We start from the raw sequence: 18,463 nt of genomic DNA on the forward strand, positions 1-18,463 counted from the left end.
CGCTGCCCTGCGGCTCTGCTGCGAGCTTCAGGTACAGCTGAGTTCTGGCGTGCCCCTCCGGCCCCCAATTCAATTTTTGAGGGACTGTTAAAAACAGGAAGTAATCTGGGGCAGGACACAGGAGAAGTTAACCAAGAAAGGCATAGCTCCACATTCCCAATATAAGGGAGTAGTGGCTGCTAACTAATTCACTGGAAATTACCCGTTCCTTTGAGTACGTGTGCACAGTGGCCAAGGTAAAAGCGGTGAAGAGCTGACATATAAACTCCAGTGTGTATTTCAAGGTGGTTTAAATAAAAATTGACTAGGTGAGGGGGGAAATGAGAGGAAGTTATCTTTCTTATTCGAAGCCATCCCTCCTGCATCTCTAAGACAAGTGATCATATCCTGTGTATGAGTACATTTTAAAAAATTGGGCCAGGGTTGGTGAAATAGTTCACTTGGATACTGTGCTGCTTTGCCATGTGCACAACCCAGGTCCAAGCCAGTTCTCATGACTGCAGGAAGCATTACAACTGTGGGCTCTTTCACTCTTTCTCTGCCTCTAAGTAAATAAAATTATTTCCATAAATAGATAATAAAGCCAGACTTTCTGATGATATAACTAGCAAGTAAGGGAGAAAAGTTTGTGAATGCTAACTAATTCAAAAAGCTATATTCACAAAATATAACTAAAAAAAAAAAAAGCATTATTCACAAAAGCCAAGCACTGGAAACAGCCTAAATGCCCATCTATGGATGTGAGTAAAGATGATATGTTAAATAGTGAACTGATGCTATAAGCAAGGTAATTCCAATAGACCACATACCATATGGATGAAGTGTCTAAAAGGCTATCTTAGCTTGTGTGACATTCACATGATAAAATTGCATTTCCCAGACGTACCCTCTGTCATATGACTATATACACAACGGAATACTACTCAACTATATAAAAAACAAACCAGTGAAACCCTGTCATTTGCAATAATGTGGGTGGAGCTAGAGGGTATTATGCTAGATGAAACAAGTCAGAAAAAGACAAAAAAAAAAAAAAAAACAACATATGATTCTGCTCAGATGTTATAAAGAGCAAATGGAACAGCATCAGGCTGTGGCGCACCCAGTCAAGGGCAAGTAGTACTATGTGCAAGACCCACGCAAGGATCCAGATTCAGCCCCTGCTCCCTACCTGCAGGGGCAGGAGGTGGGGAGACAACGTTTCACAGTGAAGCAGGTGTCTATCTTTCTCTCTCTCTCTCTCTCTCTCTCTCCTCCTCTCCTTCCCTTCTCATTTTCTCTCTGTCTTATTAAATAAAATGGGCAGGAGGTGGGGGGGGCGAGAATGGCCACCACCAGGAGGTAGATGTGCAGACACTAAGCCCCAGCAATAACACTACCGGCAAAAAAAAAAAGACAAATGGACAAGTAAAACACAAAACAGAACAAAGTAGTAGTTATCAGAAGGGGAAGTAGGGAAAGTAAATTGGATAAAAGAGGTCAATTGTATGGTGATAGGTGGAAATTAAACTTTTAGTGGTGAGCTTAACACAGTATACATATGTAAGCTGATATGTAAGTCTGTGCACTTAAAATCTATATAATGGTATTAACCAACATTACTTCAATTTAAAAAGTGTTCATACTGAGACCTTGTAGAACTGTGAGACTGAGTCTCTTTAAATTTTGTTTCTAGAGCTAGAAGAGAGCTGATCTGGTAAGGTGCATGCCCTTTCCGTGCACACTTCCCAGGTTTAAGTCCCAGAACCACACTTAAGTGTCAAAAACAGGATGTTGCAGTGCTATGGTGTCTCTCCATATGCATATGTATATGTCTCTCAAGAAAGAATGAAAGAAATGTTTCAGGAGTGATGAACTTGTGCTACAAAAACATTGAGCTTTAGGGGGATTGGGCGGTAGTACAGTGGTTTAAGTGCACATGGCGTGAAGCGCAAGGACTGGCATAAGGATACTGGTTGGAGGCTCCCCACCTGAGGGGGGTCGCTTCACAAGTGGTGAAGCAGGCTACAGGTGTCTTTCTCTCCCCCATCTGTCTTCCCTTCTTCTCTCAATTTCTCTCTGTCCTATCCAACAACAATAATAAAAACAATGAAAAAAATAAAAACAACCAGGACAACAAAATGGCCAGTGGATTCATGGTGCAGGCACGGAGCCCCAGCAATAACCCTGAAGGCAAAAACAAAAAGCAAATAAAAAATAAAATAAAATAAAAACATTGACCTTTAGACACCTCATGGCCTCCACATAACTCTGGCCTTTTTTGTGAAATTTTACCTAAGCTATGACTTTTTTTTTTTTTCCGGAGTACAGCTCAGGTCCAGCTTAATGTAGTGCAGGGATTGAACCTGGGACTTCAGAACCTCAGGCATTACCACTACGCTAACTCCCCAGTCCCTAAACTATGACGTTTTCATGACTAGGAACAAGATATGTAGAAGCAAAGAAACGTGAGAGTTTTCTGCGTACCTTAATGCATCATTTCTGAAAAGATGCTCTCCAGTTCTTAAAGATGTTTTGCTAACAGGACAGCAATACAGATATTACCTGGCTGGTCCTTATTTTTTTATTATATTTATTTATTTATTATTGGATAGAAACAGCCAGAAATGGAGAGGGAAGGGGGAGACAGAAAGGGAGAGAAACAGAGACAACTGTAGCCCTGCTTTACCAGTCTCAAAGCTTTCCCCCTGAAGGTGGGCACCAGGAGCTCAAACCCAGGTCCTTGCACATTGTAACATGTGTGTTCAACCAGGTGTGCCACCTCCTGACCCCCAGCTAGTCTTTCCATATACTACTGGATGGGACCAGTGGCACAACTGTGAGTGTACACCTTATCATGTGCAATGACCTGGGTTCAAGCCCCCAGCCCCCACCTATAGGAGGGAAGCTTCACAAGTTATGAAGCTGTAATGTAAGTGTTTCTCCGTCTTTCTCTCTTTCCTTCTGAAAATATCTGTCCTTTCAAACAAAACAAAAAAAATTTAAAAAGAAAGTAGATGGCATCTTCTCTGACCCTAATAAGTAGAGATTCGAAACTTAGATGCTGGAAAGATGACTCCTTTAATTTGATAGGATCAGGATGAACTGTGAATTGAAAATAAATGCATTTTAATGAGATTTACAGGTAAAGAAAGGAAAACATTATAGGTCTCATACTAACTGAATGGGTTTCATGGACTATCTTATCACCACAAACAAGCAAATAGTACCATTCCTGTTTTACAAAATAGAAAGTACCATCAGAAAAATAAAATTATTTCTTCAAATGGACCAACTAGTACAACTGAGGAACTTTGAAAGTCCAATACTAAACTCATTGTTTGACTCTTTGTTTGACAATGGTATGGGAAGGAAAACTATAAGTTTCTAAGAAGCTCTAGCATATAATAACTGCTCAGTAAGCATTAGCTGAATCTAAATATCTTATATTAAAATAACAGAATATAGCTTTTGAGTGGACACTTGTTGGAATTTCAGTCTTTATAGAACTTTTTGGTTAATAGTGGTCACATATTTTCCTTCTAAATAAGAATCTTTGAAAATCTACAGATTTTTTGCTAAATTATTCAGAGTGAGTTAATGTGACAAATGGTAAATTATAAGAACTGGGGAATGACAAAAAGTGTATGAGTAAATACCCCGTTAGCAAACCACTAGGAAAAGATATAAATAGGCTGGGGGTATGGATCAACTCGCTAATGTCCATGTCCAGCGAAGAAGCAATTACAGAAGCCAGACCTTCCACCTTCTGGTGGAATTTTGGCTCATACCCCCAGAAGGAGATACAACTTAGGGAAAGATGACCAGAACGCTCTGAACTTCAATTCTATCAGGACCCGGAGAAGAGAGAGAGAAAAAATCTACCTGTGAAAGCTGACAAATTAGAAAAATATTAACTTGACATTAATAAAAGTAAGTTTATCTACAAATTTTTTAAAAATGTCAACAAGAAATTTGGTGCTGAAAAAGACAAATTGGTTCTTAAATAGCCATGCCAACAACTCTGTATTTTGGAAGGTAGAGAAAGTATTAAGATAACTACTAAAGGCGTTGCATTATTTACTTTTTCAAGAACACTGCTTAGTTCTGATTTATAGTAGTGCTGGGGTTGAACCTAGGATCATTGGTGCCTAGGGAATGCAAATAGCATGAATCCAATTTAATCTATATATATATATATATATGAATCCAACTTATTATTTTTTTTAATTTTATTTATTTACTAATGAAAAATAGGAGGGAAGAAAAAGAACCAGAACATAAATCTGGTACGTGGCTGCCAGGGATCTAACTTAGGCTTCATGCTTGAGAGTCCAATGCTTTATCCACCATGCAACCTTCAGACCACTAATGGCATTGCTTTAAAGACCAAATTGGGGCGGAAGTCCATAGCATAATGATTATGCAAAGAAACTCTTATGCCTGAGGCTCTGAATTCCTAGGTTCCTTCTCCTACACCACCATAAACCAGAGCTGATCCGTGCTCTGGTAATAAATAAATAAATAAATAAATAAATAAATCCATGTCAATAACTGTACTATAAACCATTAAGCCCCTAAATAAAAGGAATTATAAAAAAAAGTCCTGTTCTTTATATTTTGAATCTAGTCCTTGCACTTGTGTTAAAACTTTGATGAAGAAAATCTTTGATGAAACGTGCGTAAAGGTAAGCAGCTGGGTTTTACTTGTAAATGCAGGAAAAACAAAGTTGGCAGTCTTAGCCTGGGTCCCCAAATTCGTGAAAAAACGTCCAAAGTCAGAATCAACAAGCTTCTCTCCGGTTTAAACGCAGCCTACGTAGGACCGACCCACTAGAGGGAGGAGAGACGAGAGATGCCCGTCTGCCTACTCAGCGCTCGGAGGACAGAGCGGAGGCGCGGCCTCTCGGAACCGCCCCTTAGAACGCGAGCCTACCCGCCACTGGTCTCGGCGCCCGGAGCCTCAGCCAATCGGCGAGGCGAGCGGAAGCGGCGCGAGCGGAGCCAACCGGCAGGCGCGCTCCTGGCTTCTGGCGCGCGTCCTTGCGCGTCCTTGCGGGTGTGGGCGGCTGGCCTGGGTCGTGACTGTCGCAGCACCTAGGCGCCTGGGTCTATACCCGACTGCAGTCCGCCGCAGCCTACCTGGGCCCGGAGGGCGGGGCAGGCGGACGGCGGCTGAGGTCGGCTGCCGCAGCCTGGACGTTGGCAGTGGCCCTGCCTGGGAGGCGGGAGGGTCGTTTATGAAGTCAACCCGTTCGCCGCCGCCCCTCGGGGTGCGGCCGCCCATGACCTGCATCACCAGGGCTTGGGGGGCTCTCCCCGACTTAGAGAATCGGATCCCCAGCGGTGAGCCTTGGGTGATTGTTAAACGCTCTATAGTTAAAGTCACTTTACTGGGGGAGAGAAGGGAGAGGTAGTGGTCGCTGACATGTGGGTACAATATTCCATCTGCAAAATGGTTCTTTTCCAAACATTCACCAGGACCTCGACGCCTAAGAACAGACTATCTAGAGGTTTACCCACGCGAGTCAACTTAAAAATAAGTACAGGAAGCCTGATTGAAGTGGGGCGAGTCTGCAGTGCCCACCACCACATTTCTTCTGGAAATAAGAGCAATAGGCTCTTTGCCTCTGCATCTTAAACCTTGGGATCTGGGTTCAGTCATTGGTGGAATGAAATGATGCTGTCTGATAGGCCTTCTCCTGGAGGTGATATGATATTAGTTGAGAAGCCCAGCGGGCAATGGAAGCATATAGGAGGTGGCTTTAACATTTCTGAATTGAGACAGCATCTATTCATCCAGCCCTATAGATGGAATTGATGAGCTGTTTTTCACAATACCTAATTACATACATAGAATACTTGCTATTCTCCAGCCTGGGGGTTCATAGGAAGGATTTGAAGGGGGTGGGGAGAGTCAAATAGGTCAACTAGTCACCTGGCTCTGAGGTGATGCAGGTCTGGTTTTCAGTGGTGATGATGGGACTAAGAATGACAGTGAAATGTACTTGATGGTAGGGAAGAATGACAAAAGTATTCTGTACTCATGACCAAGAATACAAATTTGAAATGAAAATTGAAATATCCAATTGTAAATATCCTATGAGCTGTTAGAAATTTAACTTGGAATGACAGTACTTACTGGAGATGACTTAGAGGTTTTCAGAATAGACTGTGATAGAACCCATGCAGTCATTTGAGCACCCCAAAATGACATTGCGTACATTCCTGCAGGAGTGCTTTGAGGAAACCCTAGTAAAATGACCATGTAGTCAAATCAGAGAACATAACTCAAAGAGACCTGAGAGCACTGGGTAGAATAGAAGGATGTTATTCATGACAGTGAAGGAAAATATCAGACACAGCTTCATTGCTGAGTCCTGCCTCCATCAGAGCCCATAGTCACAGGCCTTGTGGCTATTCTGCAGGTAGAGGTCTAAGAAGCCCCGCAGGACCTTGGCTTCAATGAAGAGGGCTGATACAGCAGGGTCTTCCCTCATGGCTGCCATCCAGAGCTTGAGTTTTGGAGTGTGGTTTACACACCTGTGAAGAAAGCATGAAGGTGTGAGCTATGTTAACTAGGAAGGTATTATAAAGTATGTTAATCATCATAATTGCAATTTGTTTGCCTCTAACATTTCTTTGAAATACACATAATCATAGAATATGATGTGGAAAATGCTCCATATTTGTTTCATGGAAGAACAGTCTTTAGAGTGAAGTGGCTTGCTCACTCAGCATGAGAACTTACTCAACCTGAATGGAAACTTTTTAAAAATAAGAATGTGAAAGACAACCAAGAACACTATATTGTTTTTCTACAGCAAGATGGTGATAAACAGTAACTCAGAACAGCTCCAAGTGCTGAGAACTGGGAGGAAACCTCTATGGCAGTCAAGCTTCAAAACATGGATTCTGGAAAACAGTGTAGGGAATCGTGCCAGTAAATTAAGATGTAGTTTTGGCTATACAATGCTTCATGCCATCCTTATAAAAATGTATAGCCTCACAGATTTTTTTTTTTTTTAAATATCTATTTTCCCTTTTGTTGCCCTTGTTTTTCATTGTTGTTACTGATGTCGTCGCCGTTGGATAGGACAGAGAGAAATCGAGAGAGGAGGGGAAGACAGAGAGGGGGAGAGAAAGACACCTGCAGACCTGCTTCACCGCTTGTGAAGCGACTCCCCCTGCAGATGGAGAGCTGGGGGATTGAACTGGGATCCTTACACCGGTCCTTGTGCTTTGCGCCACATGCGCTTAAGCCGCTGGACTTCCTAGCTTCGTGGATTTTTAACCTGGAGTAAACTGATTTTTAACACATTTGACATGTCAGAACTCCCATCCCCACCCCATTCCCCAAGGATGGAAAGGGGTGGTAAGTATTGGTCTATGACATGGTAAGTGACAGTCCAGTCTGCTTGTTCCCACTTATATGCTTTGTATTAAATATCTTAATTTTTGTTTAGAAAACAGATCAATATATGCTTTTACAGTTACCCTTATGTACAAAATATTCAAATATCTTACTCATTTAACTCCATTGCTTCCAGCCGTTCAAACCAGGGCCAGATGAGGTAGTCAATCATAGAAACAGAACCACCACCAAAGAAGGTTGTCTTCTTATTGGTCAGAACCTGGGCATTAAACAGTATAAGAGGACTTCTTATTTGTGCATCCAGTGATACCATTAGAAATCATGAAAGTTAAGTAGAGTCAGTGAGAGCAATGACTTTTTCCCTGATGTATCCCAGATGACTTTTTTGACAGTGATTAGTTTAAGCTTTAGAATCTGAAAGATCATGAACATTGTGATTTTTTTTTTTCCAACTGATTCTGTTGTTCAGGAGCAAATCAGCAAAATAAACTGAAAAAATAAACCACAACATTCATGATCTTTGTTGTGCACATAGGCAACAAAAGGATCTCTCTATATATGTTTTTTAATATATCTTATTTTATTTATTTTTGTTTACCAGAGTACTGCTTAGCTCTGGCTTATGGTGGTGAGAGGGATTGAACCTTGGACTTGAGAATCTCTTTGTATAACCATTATGCTATCTATCCTACCTAAAGATTTCTATTAAACGTAGAATTCCTGAGAAGATGGAAAATAGTCAAACAATCCATTAGAAAATTGGGGATGACTCTTAGATCTCAAAGTGGACTTTTGCCGGGAGCTGGCCCCGGCAAAAGTAATTAAGAGTCCCTGAAGGAAAGGGGGAGTCGGCGAGATGAATGATGTGAGAGACACATCCGCTGCTTCAAGTGCAGGAGAGAGGCCTTCTGTCTGCAGAGGTTTATTATTTAAACACTTTTTGCCCAGATATAGTTGACATTATGTAAGATTATTTTCATTAACATGAAAGATACAGATGACATCATGTATAATTGTTTTCATTAACATCAAAAATAACCTTAGACAACATTATTATTATTATAAGTATATTTTCCTTAGAAAGTTCCCTAGGTCTGGGGTATCTTGATTTCCCCTTGAAAGTTTCTTGGGTCTGGGGTAGACTAAATCTACCCTTGAAAGTTTCCTTGGTCGGGAGTATAAATTTTCCCTTGAAAGTTCCTTTGAAATGATCATCTATCTGTGATTTGACCATCTCCCACTTCTGACCTTCTGTATGAATAAACATTTCTCCCTAGAACTAAATCTAATAGCTTTTCTTCTTAACCATGGGTCTAACTATATGATAGTAGGCTGTCCACCTAAAGAAATCTTCTGCTGGGGGCTCTCTTCTGATTAACCTTTACATATGTGGAAGTTCACTTACTTTTAGCTAATGAAAGTTTACTTACTTCTACTCATTTATCCTAACATTAGCTATTTAACTACACAACCTAATTTAACTCATCATGGATGCCTGTAAGTGGAAGCAGGGTGTTTGTGGGTGAGGGTAAGCAATACGGCCTCTTAATATTTAGATGGAGATCACAGTCTGCCACTCATGCTGCAAGTTTTTGGTCTGAGTCCAGCTAATTGAGAAGCTGTAGTGCTGACAAGTAGCTTTTTCTGAAAGCCTCCCACTGGGTACAGCAGCTTCTGCTCCTAGGCCATTTTTAGTCTTGTCACACTCACTGCCATAACTGCTGTCACTATGTATTTCCCCTGGGGATCTCTTTCTATTGTCCCCAGGTAATATTTGTGTATTTGCAGTATAGCCAATAAGTCCTCAAATTATCAATGTAATTAAAAACAAATAGCTTCGGTTTAGTCAAGAACTTCCCGCTATGCAGTAGGTTCCAGTCTGTTTGAACTTTGTCTGGCAACAGACGTGCCATCACCTTGGCCACTGTACAAAAAGGATGAAGTTTCAGTTCAGTCCTGGCTTGCTCAGACTGTCTGACAGCAGCCGTTGCCTCCATCAGACTTTTATGTCTAAATGGTCAATAATTATTATTTTTATTTATTTATTATTGGGTAGAAACAGAAATTGAGAGGAAGGGGAGATAGAGATGGAGAGAGACAGAGAGATATCTGCAGCCCTGCTTCACCACGTGTGAAGCTTTCCCTCTGCAGGTGGTGACCAGGGGCTCAATAATTATTTTTTAAAAGTACTCAATTACATTAGTCATCAGAGAAATGCAAATTAGAACAAATTATATGATATACAGTCATTAAAAGGGCTAAAAGTAAAATACCTAAGATTAACTCTTAATTTGTTACCTTTTTTATAAAAAAAAAAATAGTAAATGAGGGTTAAGTAGGTAGCATGTAGGATTTTTTTTTTTTTCATCAAGAAATACTAAGATGCATCATGTACACAACTCATGAGCTAGTTAAATAGTTAGCCTAAAGTAATTATGGGAATTAAATGGGTAATAGAGATAAAATCTGAAAAGAAGTTGTAAAACAAACATCTGAGAATATACTAGCTTCTATAATTTGAAAAGCTGATAATCTAGCAATACTAAGAAAACTAGAGGAAATGTACAGAGACTATATTGGGAATGAGTATGCATTTACAGTAGTTGAATGCAAAGATCTTTTTCAAATTAGGGAATAATGAACATCTTTATGCCAGTACATTTGAAAACTTAGATAAAATGGATAACCTGTCAGAAAAATATAAATTGCCAAAACTGTAAAATAAGTTTAGCAAAATGTTTTAAAAGCAAGCACATGCCAAAAATAAACTGTAGGTGATTTACTGATGTCATAAATACAACAGCTTGTGTAAAGTTACAGTGAGCTGAAATTTTCTTATCTTATTTTTTAAGATTTACTTATTTATGAATTATTGAGAGGATGAGAAGAGAACCAGAGCATCACTCTGGCATGTGATGCCAGGGATTGTATTTAGGATATTGAGAGACTATGAAGGAGAGTGAGAGGAAGGGTGGGAGAGGGAGAGGGAGAGAGAGAGAAAGAATCAACCTCATGCTTAAAGGTCCAACATTTTATCCAGTGCACCCCCTCCGAGGCTGCTAAACAAATTTCTTATTTGGTATTTTTACCAATTAATATAAAATGATTCAGGAAATGGAAATATTAAGAAAAGTGCAGAAAGGGGGTGAGGGTGGATACAGTATAACTTTTGATAAAGAGAATTAATTACCTCCTGTAGTTTGCTGAATTCTTTCTGCAACTCTTCTTTTAAGCCAACACACTCTTCCTTGTTTTGACTTCTAAGAATGCTTGTCATCAAAGATGGTACCTAAACAAAAAATAATTTTCTTTTTTTTTTTTTCCAATTTTATTTTATTACCAGAACACTGCTCAGCTCTGGCTTATGGTGGTGTAGGGGATTGAACCTGGGACTTCAGAGCCTCAGGCATGAGAGTCTCTTTGCATAACCATTATGCTATCTACCCCTGCCCCTCTTTGTTTTGTTTTTTAACAAAAAAATAATTTCTTAGTTTGTCAGGCTGAGGTTAATTATACTGATCTCCTGTACGAAGCATGATAGAATCCTCATAGTTCCAACATCAAGATGGTCTAGAAACTTCAAAAGCGCACTGATTTCTGGGTTCACAGAGGCCATGTATTAATCTTAGAAATAGCTTTGTGGAGGCTGGGTGGTAGCATACCTGGTTGAGGCACTTGACAAGGACCCAGATTCAAGGCTCCAGTCCCCACATGCAGGGGGATAGCTTTGAGAGTGGTGAAGCAGTGCTGCAAGTTCCTCCCCCCCATCACCCCCTTCCCTCTCAGTCTCTGTCTCTAATACATAAATAAAGATAATAAAAAAAAAATTTAAAGAAACTTCTGAGAAATAGCATTGTGGCCTAATGTACTTTACTGGTGATGATTTTATAAGTCAAAAATATGAGTGGAATGACTGAGTTTCACAGAACTTTTTGTAGGCTGAACAAATAGTGGAATTAGGCCAGAGCATTTCAAAACTAGCCTGATAGTAAGCAACCACTGGCCCCAAGTATAGTGTCCGGTGCATTCGTGCTTGCATGGTTTAGCACTCCAGTCATTGGTATCACCTCACTGCAGATGTCTAAACATCCCTTAAACAGGTACTTGCCAAAGTACAGAACCTTCTGAAATTCCATCACACCAGTACACGCTAGACTGCATGAAGGCTTGCAGGCAGCCCTTCTGTCCGTATGGGCCTACCTGGATTTTCATCTCTGCTTTCTCCTTAAAGAAAAAGGGGGTTCTCCTTAAAGAACCACTGAGGCTTATTCTTCAAGTTGATCTTGAAGACTTCATGCTCCATACTGTCTTTCCTTACCAGTTACCTTTTTAATATTCTGAATTTCTTTTTTTTTTTTAACAAATCTTTTTTTCTTTAAATTTTATTGTTTTGAGAGAGAGAGAGATGCAGATAGAGACAGAAACACCAGAGCACTGCTCAGCTCTGGTTTATGGTGGTGCAGGGGATTGAACCTCAGACTTCGGAGCCTCAGGCATTAGAGTCTGTTTGCATAACCATTACACTATCTCTCTTGCCCATATTCTTAATTTCTAAGCAACTCAATTTATTTTTCACATGATTTGGGTTTGTCAGATCTCCACTGACCACACACACATATAGTGGATCTATATATATGTTCATCATCAGATTGAGCAATCAGGTGTATTACATCCTGGCCCCAGGAGCTACTTTATGTAAGTTATGTATCTACATAGCACTCATTGGTGATATTTTTAGGTGTGATGCATGACTTAGTATGACTTAGTAGATTACTTTTGGAGTCTGAAAGTATTCGAAACTTTTCCATATGAATTAATTGTAATTGCACCTGTGCTTTATGTTATTTTGGCTTATGAAAGACTTCACAATGGCAGGAAGATCTGTATTTGAGGATGATGTAGACAGTAAACAGGCAAAGTGAGAATGGGAAAAGAGTCTTCCAGCAAGAGTTGAAAGAAAGCTGAACACTTCAGTAAGGCCAGAGTATAAGGAATTGAGAGAAGAGTGAACTGAGGAGATGCAAACAGGAGTCAGGTCACTAGCTTGCAGGACATGTCAGAGCTGACAAGAGCATAGCCCTGCTCCATTGTCCTCTTCCAAATCATGAAATTATAAAGACAGCACCCACTAGCTTTAAAACAATGTTTCTTTTTTAAAGAGGAACGGAAATGTCTTAAGCACACACCTTAGAAAATAGCTCAAAGACCATCTTTTGGCAAGCTTTCTCATAAGGATCAACCGGCAACAGCTTCTTCCCTGGATATGCCTCATCCAGGTACTCACAAGTGATGGCAGATTCACAGACCAGCTGCCCCTGACTGTTTTCCAGAACCGGCACCAGACCAAAGGGATTCTTCTTGAAGAACCACTCGGGCTTATTCTTCAGGTTGATGTTGATAACTTCATGCCTAAAAGTGAAGACAGTGAAACACTGTATTTCTGACAAGGTCCTCACTGGCTCTGCCATGCACTTCACTCATCAGACCCCCAATCTAGGAGTCAGCTTGGCCTTGATTCCTTCCCCTGGCCCCTCTTCCTCAAATCAAGTCAGCAAGATCTATCAGTTCATTCATCCACCTCTCAGCTTCACTACTGCCAGCTCATTCAAAACATCACCTGCTCCTAACCTGCTCCCAAATGCTCTCTATTTCCATCATCACTGGACTCAGACACCCTATGCTGTCCAAATGCCTACGGAGAGCTTTTTTTAAAAAAATTTTGTTGGCTAGAGACATAAACAGAGAGAAATGGGAAAAGAAGAGAGGGACCTACAGCACTACTTCACTGCTTGCGAAGCTTCCCACCTCAGAGGTGGCGACTAGGTGCTTGAACTGGGTGGATCTTTGTGCACTAACTATAATGTGCGCTCTATGGGGTGTCCCACAACTCCGCCCTTCTCCAAGCAGAGCTTAAACAACAGCAAACTGAATAAGGCTGTGCTGCTGACAACCCTCCACTGTTCCTCATGGCAAGGAGCATCCATTCTAAACCATGGCAATCAAAGATATTTGGTCTGGGCTGGGGAGACAGCATAATGCTTATGCAAAAAGATTTTCATGCCTGTGGTACCAAAGGTCCCAGGTTCAATCTCCAGCACCACCTTAAGCCTGAACTGAAAGGGGACTGGTTTGGTGTATTGAAACAAAGCAAAGGACTTGAGGGAAGAAGGACAGGGAGAGGGATGGGGGGAGAAGGGCTTTCAGGTTCTGATATATGATAATGGACCTTATTTGAAGTTTGTGTTTTGCAGATACCTATCTTGGTGAGATAAGAGATTTTACTCATGTGCCAACAAATATACTATAAACCACTAACCTCCCAATTTAAAATAACATAGGAGCATGTAGGAAAATGCTGCATATTAAGTCTCCTTCATTATGCAAATCAAATCACTGTTCTTCAATCACTTAAGCCTGTATGGGTCAATGGACACAGTTGTTCAATGAAGCAAGCCTTGGGATACTAATACGTCGACAAAATAAATACCTTTAATCTATAGGGCCAGGTGGTGGCACACCTGGTTAAGTGAACAGTACAATGCACAAGGACACAAGTTAAAGCCCCCGGTCCCCACCTGCAGGGGGAAAGCTTCACAAGTAGTGAAGCAGGGATGCAGGTGTGTCTGTCTCTCTCCTTCACTGTCTTCCTCCTACTCTCTCTGTTTCTCTTAGTCCCTATCCAATAAAATTTTTAAAATTTTTTTAAAAGTTAAAAATCTTCAGTCAGTGGGTCTGGGCAGTAGTGCAGTGGGTTATGTGCACATGGCACAAAGTGCAAGGACCAGAGTAAAGATCCTGGTTTGAGACCTCCCCCCCTGCTGTGAAGCAGGTCTGCAGGTGTCTGTCTTTCTCTCTCCCTCTCTGCCTTCCCCTCCTCTCTCCAGTTCTCTCTGTACTATGGAACAACAATGACCTCAATTAAGAACAATGATAAACAATGGCAACAAAAGGAAAAATATGGCCTCCAGGAACAGTGGATTCCAGACCGAACCCCAGCAATAACCCTGGAGGAAAAAAAATCTTCAGTCAGCATATTAATGTAATTAGAGTGTATCTTAATTCATTAGAACACCGGTTTAGTCACTTCATAAAATAAAGAAATAATACTGAAAGGAAAGAAAAAAGGGGGCGCTACAAAACCCATCTGATTTGACTGTCTCACACCTGTCAGACCTGTTTCTATGACTTTGCCTCTAGCCATAATGATCTTGCTACAGTTGCCTTTTTCTAATGTTCCTTGAATTTTCCAACCCTGTTCCCACCTTAGGGCCTTTGCAGTTGTTTTCCCACTGCCTTCTCTCACTCTCTTCCCAGGCAGAATACCACTTCTTCATAGAGGTGTTCCCAAGCTACCCGTGCCAGCACTGCTGAAAGCATCTATCAGCGCTGAGCCTCAGTTACTGCATTCATTAAGCTGGTACATAGCCAACGTTATTTTAATCACAGGGTCAGGCAGTGGTACACCTGGTTAAGCACACACATTGCAGTGCACAAGGACCTACGTTTAAGCCCCTGTCCCCATTTGCAGAGGGAAAGCTTCACAAGTGGTGAAGCAGGGCTGCAGGAGTCTGTCTCCCTCTCTACTTCCCCCTCCCCTCTCAATTTCTCTGTCTCTATCCAATAATAAATTTAAAAATATATAATTAAAAACTTTTGGGGGGGAGTCAAGCGGTAGTGCATAGATAGGTTTAAGCACAGGTGGAGCGAAGTGCAAGGACCCGTGTAAGGTCTGCAGGTATCTTTCTCTCCCTCTCTCTGTCTTCCCCTCCTCTCCATTTCTCTGTCCTATCCAACAGTGACGACATCAATAACAACAATAATAACTACAACAATAAAACAAGGGCAACAAAAGGGAATAAATAAATATTTTTAAAACTATTTTGGTCACTTATTTACATGTTTATTATGCTACTCCCCAAATGTAAACTCTGTGAAAGCATGATGTTTGTGTATCTTGCATATAAAAGCAAAATTTTAAGTGCTATTAAGAAAAGTCACAGACAGGCATTCAGCAAATATTTGCTTAATAAATGGATACTTCATTTTTGGCTAAGACGTTATTGTGAAATATATGATGCAACTATTTGTGTCTGCTACCTACTGTATAACCTAGTAGTTGAAATTCAGTACTTTCAACTAATTTGAATAAAGTGTCCCTTACTTTCACAAGAATATCAAGGAATCCCTAGAAATCCACCCATGAAATAAAACTTTCAGATTGACTCTCAATGCACTGATACTTAAAAAAAAAAAGTTGTGTGACTAAGCGACATACTGTAAACCCAAAAGTAAGAACAGGTGAAGTTCAGGTTATATTCAGACTGTAATTAGAGCTGACTTGTATCTTGCTTCAGATGTAAGGGAAATACAGGGGTTTCAAATAATTGTCAAAGCTGGATGATCTTTCAGTAGAACAGACTGCTCAAGAATAATGTATACCAACACCTTTTGTTTCCTATTTCCTCAGCTTTAGCTGCTAGAATAATAGTCTGAGGATTTAAATGTGTAAGCTCCATGGGCCAGGACTGTAACTCAGTGGTAGAGTACATTTTTTGCATGTATGAGACTTTGGGTCAGATCCTCAGTCCACTCCCCCCCCAAAAGAAAATGTTGGCCCCCATGGAAACAAAGAAATAGTTTGATAATGATATCAGGCACATTAAGGTTGGTATGACCACAGATAAGAATAGTCAGTTTGAACAATAACAGCCGGGGGAGTCCAGCGGTAGCACAGCAGGTTAAGCACATGTGGCATGAAGTGCAAGGACTGACTTAGGGTTACAGGTTCCAGCCCCTGGCTCCCCACCAGCAGGGGAGTCACTTCACAAGAGGTAAAGCAGGTTTGCAGGTGTCTATCTTCCTCTCCCCCTCTCTATCTTCCCTTCCTCTCTCCATTTTTCTCTGTCCTAACAATTATGACATCAATAACAACAATAATAACTACAACAACAATGAAAACAAGGGCAGCAAAAGGGAAAATAAAATTAAAAGAGCAATAATAGTGTGTGTGTGTGTGTGTGTGTGTGTGTGTGTGTGTGTGTGTTAAAAGGTACATGTGCTGTGGTCCGGGAGGTGGTGCGGTGGATAAAGCATTGGACTCTCAAGCATGTGTACCAGAGTGATATCTGGCTCTTTCTCTCTCCTCCTGTTTCTCATTAATAAATAAAATCTTTTAAAAAATGTACATGTGCTAGACCTGGGAAGTGGCTCAACCTGTAAAGTACACCTTATCACACCTCACTTGAATCTTAGCACTGCTCAGTTCTGGCTTATGGTGGTGCTGAGGACTAAACCTGAGACCTTGGAGCCTCAGGCATGGAAGTCCTTTGCATAACCATTATCCTATTTTCTGAACTCATAAAATCATTTCAGTAATGCTATGGGAAACTGTCCCCAAAAGTGAGGTAAAGCTGTTTTCAACCCAGAACTCTAAAGAGGTACATTACCCAGAATTTTCTTCCTAGCTGTGCCCTGCACCTGGAATTTTCTGATATGAACACAATATATCTTAAGTCTAATTTGAACAAGATTTCTCTTACTACAGTAAGAGAAATATTCTCAGTAATACAGTAAATAGCACAATATTTTGGGTAAAATGCTATATTTTATATAGATGTTACTATTGATAGATCTTGAGTAAGTGGTCAATTCTGGTTTCATCCAAATGTGATGCAAAATCTTACTAAAGTAAAGACTAATCACAAATAACTTTTCTCAAGTACAGTTCTTTCAGTCCAATTCTCTCTATAGAAGACTAAGATCAGTTTATAAGCCCTAAGCACACTAGGAGGAAAACATGAGAATGAGGCCTATGTTTCAGAGTTACCTGGAGCATTCCACATGATAGATTTATAATAAATGAATGCATGTCTATTCAACGGATCCCAAAGTTCAATGGAAAGGTGATTCCAATGGATACTTGACATTAGAGAAAGGTCACTCAGTACATACTTCCTGTGGATAGCCCTTAAGGCAGTAACCATGGGCTTCAATGAGGAGACACCCCACCACAGGAACTTTCAGGCACCTGCACTCAACCAACAGCCCAATTTATAGGAATATGTGCAATGCAATTAGCTCAGTCAGCACTTAGATAAGAGGGTCAGAGTCTGTCCCTCCCAGGTAAATTACCGACTACTAGGTAAGACACCGTTTACTCAAAATGTAAAAAATAAAGCAGCAAACACTATAGGGTAAACCAAACATTACAGAGAAGTGGGGTGAAATTAACAGGGCCAGGAACGGTGATCTACAGGACCTAAAAGAGCGGCTGTGATTAACAGGGTTGATCTCGGCGTCTCACATTACTGGAAGCCTCAGCTTTTCTAATCTATTAAGTGGGGTGCCCTAGACCAGTGGCGTCCGTGGCATATACCCCATCCCGGGGAGGGAGTTCATAATTGATCATGCCTGTCCTCTCCCCACCCCCAGATTCCCAGACCCAGGCCCACAGCACCAGGTACCCAGTACCCAAGCGCCGGCAGGACACTCACCCGATTCCCTTGGCCTTCAGGACCAGGAGTGTCCTCTTGGCAAAAGGGCAGAACCTCATGCTATAAACACGGATCAGGCCCTCGGGCACCGGGCCCGGGTCTGCACTTCCTGCGGAGAGAAACCAAGGCTCTCAGAGCAGCCTAGAAGCCCAAGGCCCCCCGCCTACCCCCGAGGCCCCGCCGCTCAGAGGACCGGCGCTGCAGCCCCCGCAGGTCTCTGGGCTTGGGAACCGTCCCGGCGCCTGTGTGCCCAGAGCAGCGGCCAGAGGCCACCTCCACCCGGCCTCACCCTTCGCCAAGCTGCGGGCGGACCCCTCCGACTGAGCCATGGCTGCGCGGCCCGGGAAGAGCTGCAGGCGCGGGTTTGCTTGTGGCCCAGGAAGTCGGTGCCCCTCCCTTCCTTCTCTGCCTCTCTTCCTCCTTTTCCCCTTCCCTTCCTCCCAGCAAGGTGGGGTGGCGGGGGCGGCTACCAGCTCCATCGAACCTTGTTCCCGAGCCGCGCGGGGCGAGCTGGGCGAACTATTGGCGCTCAGAATCTCTTTCTCCCCTTCTGCAGCCTGAGCTCCACGAGGAAGCCCCCCTAATGCGCCCTGATCCAGGACTAGCCTTCCTGGCT

At 41.8% G+C, this 18,463-nt stretch overlaps 1 protein-coding gene across 1 annotated transcript; it reads right to left on the reverse strand.

The window, feature by feature from the left end:
• Positions 1-6,294: 6,294 nt before the first annotated feature.
• GSTO1 (glutathione S-transferase omega 1) lies at positions 6,295-18,291 on the reverse strand. Its single transcript, XM_007530414.3, has 6 exons — positions 18,137-18,291; positions 17,848-17,956; positions 12,541-12,763; positions 10,545-10,643; positions 7,507-7,613; positions 6,295-6,522 (listed from the first exon to the last, which is right to left on the reverse strand). Exons 1-6 carry the CDS (start codon positions 18,174-18,176, stop codon positions 6,369-6,371), a joined length of 732 nt encoding a protein of 243 aa, XP_007530476.2. The 5' UTR covers positions 18,177-18,291; the 3' UTR covers positions 6,295-6,368.
• Positions 18,292-18,463: the final 172 nt, after the last annotated feature.

The sequence above is a fragment of the Erinaceus europaeus genome, chromosome 14 (genome assembly GCF_950295315.1).
Source record: "Erinaceus europaeus chromosome 14, mEriEur2.1, whole genome shotgun sequence".
Classification (NCBI taxonomy): Eukaryota; Metazoa; Chordata; class Mammalia; order Eulipotyphla; family Erinaceidae; genus Erinaceus; species Erinaceus europaeus.

Coding starts and splice junctions, on each gene's coding strand:
- GSTO1 (XM_007530414.3), bottom strand. CDS start 18,176: ATGGCTCAGTCGGAGGGGTCCGCCCGCAGCTTGGCGAAGG. Junction 10,644..12,540: donor TCTTTGAGCTATTTTCTAAG/GTGTGTGCTTAA, acceptor TTTTTTGTTTAG/GTACCATCTTTGATGACAAG. Junction 6,523..7,506: donor GAAGCAATGGAGTTAAATGA/GTAAGATATTTG, acceptor CTTTCTTCACAG/GTGTGTAAACCACACTCCAA.